The 7,694-nt window shown below is 36.1% G+C and overlaps 1 protein-coding gene across 1 annotated transcript; it reads left to right on the forward strand.

Moving 5' to 3' along the window:
- The first annotated feature begins 4,018 nt into the window (after positions 1 to 4,018).
- Positions 4,019 to 7,093, forward strand: LOC131611340 (THO complex subunit 4A-like). The gene is made up of 4 exons (XM_058883383.1): positions 4,019 to 4,265; positions 4,381 to 4,521; positions 6,092 to 6,396; positions 6,627 to 7,093. Exons 1-4 carry the CDS (start codon positions 4,119 to 4,121, stop codon positions 6,892 to 6,894), a joined length of 861 nt encoding a protein of 286 aa, XP_058739366.1. The 5' UTR covers positions 4,019 to 4,118; the 3' UTR covers positions 6,895 to 7,093.
- Positions 7,094 to 7,694: the final 601 nt, after the last annotated feature.

Consider the following 7,694-nt stretch of genomic DNA (forward strand, 5'->3'; position numbering starts at 1 on the left):
AACGTTGTATTCACAAACATCAGATCAGAAGAAAGTACAAGTGGCAAGCTACGCTGACTGACAAAAGGAACGTTAAAAGCTATTATAGGCTACGTCAGTAGACACAGCGTGAACAAGGCTCGAGGTAGTTGACAAAAGCGTATAACATTAAATGCGATGCTGTACGGAACACGCAAAGCATTAAATGCACTCAACGGTCATCTTCTCCAACGCCTATAAATATGAAGTTCTGATAAGAAGCAAGGTTAACGATTCTGCACCAAAACAACTCATATTAACTTGCTGAAACTCTGTTCTACTCAAAGCTCAGAATCTTCATCTTCATCAAAGCTCACTACATTGCTGTTGTAATATATTAGTGAGATTAAGCTTAAACGTTAAGAGAAATATCACAGTTTGTGATTATCGCTTTTAAGAAGCAATTGTAATACTCTTAGAATTGATTACATTAAGTTGTAAGGAACTAGAGTGATCGTGTGGATCAGAATACTCTAGGAAGTCTTAGAGGTTATCTAAGCAGGTTGTAACTAGAGTGATCGTGTGGATCAGTATACTCTAGAAAGTCTTAGAGGGTATCTAAGCAGTTGTTCCTGGAGTGATCAGTGTGTGATCAGAAGACTCTGGAAGACTTAGTTGCTGACTAAGTGGAGAACCATTGTAATCCGTGCGATTAGTGGATTAAATCCTCAGTTGAGGTAAATCATCTCTGCGGGGGTGGACTGGAGTAGTTTAGTTAACAACGAACCAGGATAAAAATAACTGTGCAATTTATTTTTATCTGTCAAGTTTTTAAAGCTACACTTATTCAAACCCCCCCCCCCCTTTCTAAGTGTTTTTCTATCCTTCAGATAATGTTAATTGGGAGCTGGAAAGTCAGGTGAAGGACTCTTATACGAGCTGGTTACTTGAGGTATGTTTTCGAGGACGAAAACTCTTTTAGTGGGGGAGAGTTGTAACACCCGTATATTTTAATTTTTAATTTAAATGGAAATTTAATTTATAATTAGAATTATTGGTGGTTTGTGGGATTTAATTGGAAAAGGATGGTTTATGATGTTGGGTCATGTGTGAGGCAAAGAATGAGGGGGTGTAGTGTTAGTAAAGGCCCTATTCTAATTAAAGGTTATTTTATAAAATAATATAGAATTGGGAATAAGAGAAAGGAACGTGAAAAGAGTTTGGAACACGAAGAACGTGAAAGAGGAGCAATGGAGGGAGAGACCAATCAAGAACTCTTTGGCTAAGGTAAGGGGGGACTCTCCGGTTATCATCTATTATCGTGTTCTTAGATAATAATATTGATTAGGGATGTTGTTGAGTCAATTGGATTATATGTTAGGTTTAGGGAGGTTATGAATTGATGAAAATTGCATGTATTATTGATTGATTATGTGTTGTTTTGATGTGTGATGATGAATAATGATGCAATTGATGATTAACTGCCTGTATATGATGTTTAGAGTCAGTCTTGGACTCAAATTGGGTGAGATCGCAGAATCTGACGCAGACTTGAAAGTCTGTAAAATCGCCAGTTTGCGCCGCGTCCCCGTGTTGGCGCCGCGAAGGCGTACTTGTTTTCTCGCATCGCGCCGCGTGCATAGGTTGGCGCCGCGAACGTGTTTGTGTGCTTCAGGTCGCGCCGCGAACTTTGGTTGCGTCGCGTGCTGTAGCGTTAGTCGTTTTCTTGGAAAAGTTAAATGATGTGTAACTTTTGAACCGTAGGTCCGTTTTTAGTGTCGTTTCGAGCACGATGAATCTTACGAGATAGTCTACGTGTTTAAATGATGGAATGAGGTGTGAATCCAATATTTTTTTTAATATGATTTTATTTCTTGGTGAATGATGTATTATACATGTATGTGATGAGATGTGTTAAATACATGCTACGTTGAAATATTAATCATGTGATGAGTTGTTTAATTAGATGATATATTGTTGACATATATGATGAAATGTAACAATATAAGATGTTGTTTTGAGAAACATTATGATGTGATGAATTGTTGAGAATTGTATGATGTTGATCGATTTGATTTGGAATGATGTGGATACATGTGTGTTCTTCTTATTGATGACGATGATTGATGTGGACACATGTATGTTCTTTAATGATGATGATGATGATTGATTGTGATTGAATGATGTTAATATATATGAACATACTTGATAATGATGATGATGTTGATGATGATGATGATGGTATAAGTATGTTGTATATGTTGCATTCATTCATGTTCATTGATGATACTGTATCCATAAGGGTGTGTTGGATCAGTGAAGGGCATGATTCCCATTGTGTGGAATCTGTGCTGGCAGGGCCGTATCTTGATGATGTTGGATCGGTCATGGGTTATTCCCATTTGATGAGGTTAATCGTGTGCCCATGTGGGGTGTGAGCGATTGAAGGGCAGTATCGTAGAGAGAAGTCCTGTGAATATGATTCACGAATTTTGGTACCACATGCATAGTGTTAGTTCATACATATGCATACTTTTATAACATGATTGGAAGTATTCCAGTGTTATAAATATTGATGACGTGTTGGTTGTGTGTTTTGTTGAATTAATGTTGAGTATGATTGTCTGTTTGAAAGATGTGTTTTGTTGACGTTTGTGTAAATGATGGATGTTCCTGATAATCTGAATATGATGAAATTGGGTGAATAATATAACTATGATGTGTTGTTATTTAAGATGCAATAACATTTGTTAACTGTGATGAGACTCACCCTTACTGTTGACATTTTCAGATTGAGGATAGCTGCTTTCGACTTGGTGAGGATTAGCTCATAAGTCAGTGTATTAGTGTAGCGTCAGGTGTCATGCTCTGATATTGTAACACTGGGGGAACGTTAGATTAGAGTTTATGATGATACTCTATCGTGTTGTTATTGTATTAAATTATGTGGGATATTGCATAGATGATGTTATGCTTATCCGTATGATGAATTTTCCGCTGTGTAAACATGAGATGTTTATGTATTATGACAGATTGTTCCTTAGTGAAAGCATGACAATGAATTTATGATAATTTGTTTTAAATTGAATTGTGGCACCCTTGTTTTCATGTTTTACTCTGAAAATTATTTTATAAATTTCCGTGGGGTTTAGAAGGGTGTTACACACGTCGCAGCGTGCAAAGAGACGAAGACCGCCAAAAAAATAGTTACACTTTTATATATTAATAATAAAACTTTGTAAATAGTTGTAGGGGTGTTCAAACTTACGCAAACATGTACGCTAGCACTCAAAGCAACCAAGCTACGAGCAAAATGATTCAAGCAAGGACAATGTATGTTTGAATCACCAACTTTCTTTCAATTTCAAATGTTATGTCATTTACATTTTTTCCAAGTTTTATTACCCTTTACAAGTTTTGTTCTTTCCTTTTTCAAAGTTCTTTGAACGTTCCTTTATGCAAACAAACAACTTCGACGCTGTGTCAAACGCTTTTACAATGGAATTAACTTATAACTCTTGTTAAAACACTTCGGAAACTGAAGCATTGTCCTGAGATTCCCTAGTCGATCTCGCAAAGTAACCTTTAAAAAAACTAGCATTGTTTACCAATTTCCAAGTTAAACAATGCTATGTCTGACCTAATACATACCATAACATACATCAAAGAACTTTGTAATAAACGTCGTTTGTAAGAATTAGACAAAAATGACCAAAATAAATCATAAACTAAAGATAAGAGACCAGAAAAAATATTTAGACTATATTCTTTAAGAACGAAATATATAACATTAAGATTATGACAATGAGTATTTATTTAAGAATTTTTTTTTAGAGGAATTTTTTTTTAGCACTGGAATGATTGATTTTTGTTTTTTTCAAAATAATTTAATTTGCCAAATAAAAAATGAATTAGATTGATCACCGTAAGTTACACGCGTCAAATTATTATTCAGCCTTCACCGAGATTCCACACCACATGCATCATGCTCCCTTCCGCACCCTACAAAACCCTCTCTTTCTCTCTCTATTTTCCCTCTATTTCTCATTTCTCAAACACCCACCCTCACTCTTTCTGCGCTCGCTCACTCACTACAAGCAAGCAACACACACACTCTCTCTCTCTACAAACCCTACTCTCACTCTCATTTTCCGACGCCAATGCCCGCCGGCATGGACATGTCACTCGACGACATCATCAACACCACCACCGCTCGCCGCCGCTTCACCGGAACTCACGGACCAAACCGCAACACCGGCGTTCGTAACACGATCAGAATCACGCCGTACTCTATTCCTCCGTCTCAGGTAACTTCGCGATTCACTCATTCTCTTAAACAACAGAAAAAACGAACTGCAAGAGTGTTATTGCTTTTTTATTTATTTTGAAACGAAACTACTAAAGTAAGTGATGCAAATGCAGATTGCTAGAGAATCGTTGCGAAGAAGAAGCAGCGTCGATGTTCCGGAAACGATTCTCGATCGTGACGCTGTTCAAACTCGACCTATCACTAAACTCTATTTGTCTAACTTGGATGATAGGGTTTCCAACGAAGATATTCATGTATTATTACTATTTTTGTTGTTATTTTTTACAATCATCATCATCGTCATCATCGTCATCTTCGTTGAAATATTGTTATTCACTTTTTCTCTTATTTTGCAATATTATTGTTATTTGTCATTATTGTTGCAATATCATGTTATTGCTAGTGTAATAGTGTTACTATCTATGAAACACGAACACCGAAAACACGACAACGACACGCTGACACTAGTAGTATTTTGAAAAAAATGAATTAATTGAATGTAAGTGTTGGTGTCTGTTTTGGATACGATAGTGACGTATCCAGTAGACACGCCTTTTTTACGTGGTGTCGGTGCTACAGAGGTTAGGTTATTATTATAAAAAGGCCTCAAAGAGATTCTGTGAGTAACTTTAAGCTTAGTTACTTTCATAAATCATTATAAATACTTAATTTCAGCAACATAAATGTTGATTAATTTCATCATGTTGTATTTATGATGAAGTCCATGAAATGTCGTATTTGAATTTGAAAATTGAAATTATGTAATCTTATAGTTGGCATTTACTTTTTTTTTTAAAGAATTATGATACATATATTTGAAGTTATTTGATGAAGTATCTAATAGCTTTGAAATTTTATAAAAAAACTGTAGAGTTGATCCATTTAAGAAGAGTTTTTAATTTAGTAGCTGGATTGGTTAAAAAAGTGTTTGTAATGAGTTATCGAAGTAACTATACTTGAAGTTACTCTCACAGTAACTTGATCCCTCTATTTTGATTATTATTAATCTATTTATGTTGTTTCTGTTGAGCCTTTGGTCAGTAGTTTCTGAAATCAGACTTTGGTTTTATGGTGTTAATTGCTTTGGATTATATATATAGTCGAGTGTGAACATAAATCTTAATGAATTAAGTTTACGGACAAAGTTGAAATTTGAGAATTGAGTAGTACATCTTGCGTCATGGCATGGCCATTCTCTGCATAATTTTATATTGTGCATTTCATCTTCTAGGTTTTCTTTCATAGTAACAATGCACATACTCTAGCATAATCTGTGTCATTTTGATTCTGAATAGTGTGCAGCGTGTGTGTCTATCACATTTTTCCCTTTTTGGTGCAACAATTTCATCTGGCTGTCAAGCTTTTGCGAGCACCTAGCTCTATTGAAGTTCTTTGCGAGCGCCTAGCTTTATTGAAGTTCATATCTTTGAACTGTTTTCTAGAACTTATAGTTTACTTTGGAAATATTGGTACTGACTAGTGAGAACGTTGCTGCCTACTACTGTTTACTAAGTGTGTTCAATTAGTTTTGTTAACAAATATTATTTATGATGATGACAATTGACAAATCCATATCAATCTGGTTTCTGAATTTGAGTTTCAAAGTGACTTTTTAATGTCCTCTTTTGAGTTAAATCAGGGAGTCATAATTGCGATTTGAAGGTATGGCGTGTATCCAAACACGAATACTTATACTACTCCCAAATGATACTCATCAATGATATTTTTTCGCTTACCCCTTCTTTTTAGAACTTTTCTCTTGAAAGAAACTGTTTTCTGTCTAAATAACGTGAAAAATTGAAAACTCTTGTCTGCCTATTACAGCTGTTATTCTCGGAAGAAGGTGCGTTGGAAAGGTATTCCATTCATTATGATCAGTTTGGGAGATCAAAAGGAACAGCAGAAGTTGTCTTTACAAAGCAGTCTGATGCTTTATCAGCCCTCAAAAGGTACAACAATATGAAGCTTGATGGAAAGACATTGCAAATTGAGCTTGTCGGAATTGGAACAAGTTCTATTACTCCTGCCGATACCCCTCTCAGTCAAAGCAGCATACTGGGAAGACCCGATGATCGCGTCTTTGCAAAAAGCAGCATACTGGGAAGACCAAATGATCGTGTCTTTGCAAGGTGGGAAATTCTGATTCCTGATCTTATGTACTCTTAGCTCTCTAAGTTTCATGTATCTAGTCGGAGTTGTGAGTGTGCAGTATCTTGGCTAACAAGTTTTATTAGTGTGTGTTCGTGCGCGTGAGCAAATATATGTTCTTTCAGGGATATGGTGTTAAATGCATGTAGTTGTTGAGTTAAGTATCTCCTCTCTAATTACTTATAGTTGGATATATAATTTTTTTCCACAGGGAAGAAAGGAAGATTGGAGGTAGCAGGTACCTTAACAGCTTTACACATGGTGGCTATCTTCCAATGGGCCATGGAGAAGAGAAGTGGATAAGGAAAGTGGCTTTTAGAGCTATCGGTCGCGACTTTGGGAGTTATAACCGCCGCCCCGTAGAAGCAAAACGCAATTTCCAAAAGTTGTCTGTGAAAGATCTTGATGAAGATCTGGATAAGTATCACCTAGAGGCTATGCGGATTAGCAAAGAAAATGGAAAGGGAAATCGGGATTGATAGCTGGAATGAATGGCAACCTATTATGAGTAAATAGATCAGGGAAGCACTTTTGATTTGCATGACTTTCCTTAAGTATTCGTTTGCCCTTTTGTAAATGTCATTTTGAAACTTCTTTACAGATTTGGCCCTTCATTGAGATGTTTAACACACACCGATCAAGTATATTTGGCCAAATGTTCCACGGATTTTACTTGTTTCTGATGGCTCGGTGTAGATACAGAATGAACCGTTGCTTTCTTTTACACTAGAAAATCAAAATTTCCATGACATGTTGCTTGGGTGGTGAATATTAATCAATAGGTCAATGCATCTTCGTTTCCTTCAACTCAAATTCAAATGCATATGCGCTTAGAAATCTAGTACTCCATCCCTAAAATATAGGCTAGATTTGTCTTCAATTTTTGTCTAATGGGATGTTTCCGGAGCCGAAGCAATCAAATCACTTTTCTCTAATTGTAAGGCGCAAGTAAGAAAGAACCCCGTTTCTTTTTGGCAAGTTAATGCCCCAAGCAAGACAACAACATCATCATAGGGATATTTCAAATTTTCAATTAAAAAATATCATGAATATCCCATTGCTGGATCTCTCTAGTAGGCAATAATATCAGCTTCGGTTTAGTTAACATCATTGAATATGCAAATCCAAATTGACTCTCCCATAATCCTCTGTTTTATTCTTCTATACACTGAAACTCCTTCGATCTTATATTCAACCCTTCATTTTTCTATATGAGCAAGACCATCATAGCCATTGTTAAGGGATAATTCTGAGTTTGAGGAGAGTTTGAGGACTGAGC

The sequence above is a fragment of the Vicia villosa genome, linkage group LG6 (genome assembly GCF_029867415.1).
Source record: "Vicia villosa cultivar HV-30 ecotype Madison, WI linkage group LG6, Vvil1.0, whole genome shotgun sequence".
Lineage (NCBI taxonomy): Eukaryota > Viridiplantae > Streptophyta > Magnoliopsida > Fabales > Fabaceae > Vicia > Vicia villosa.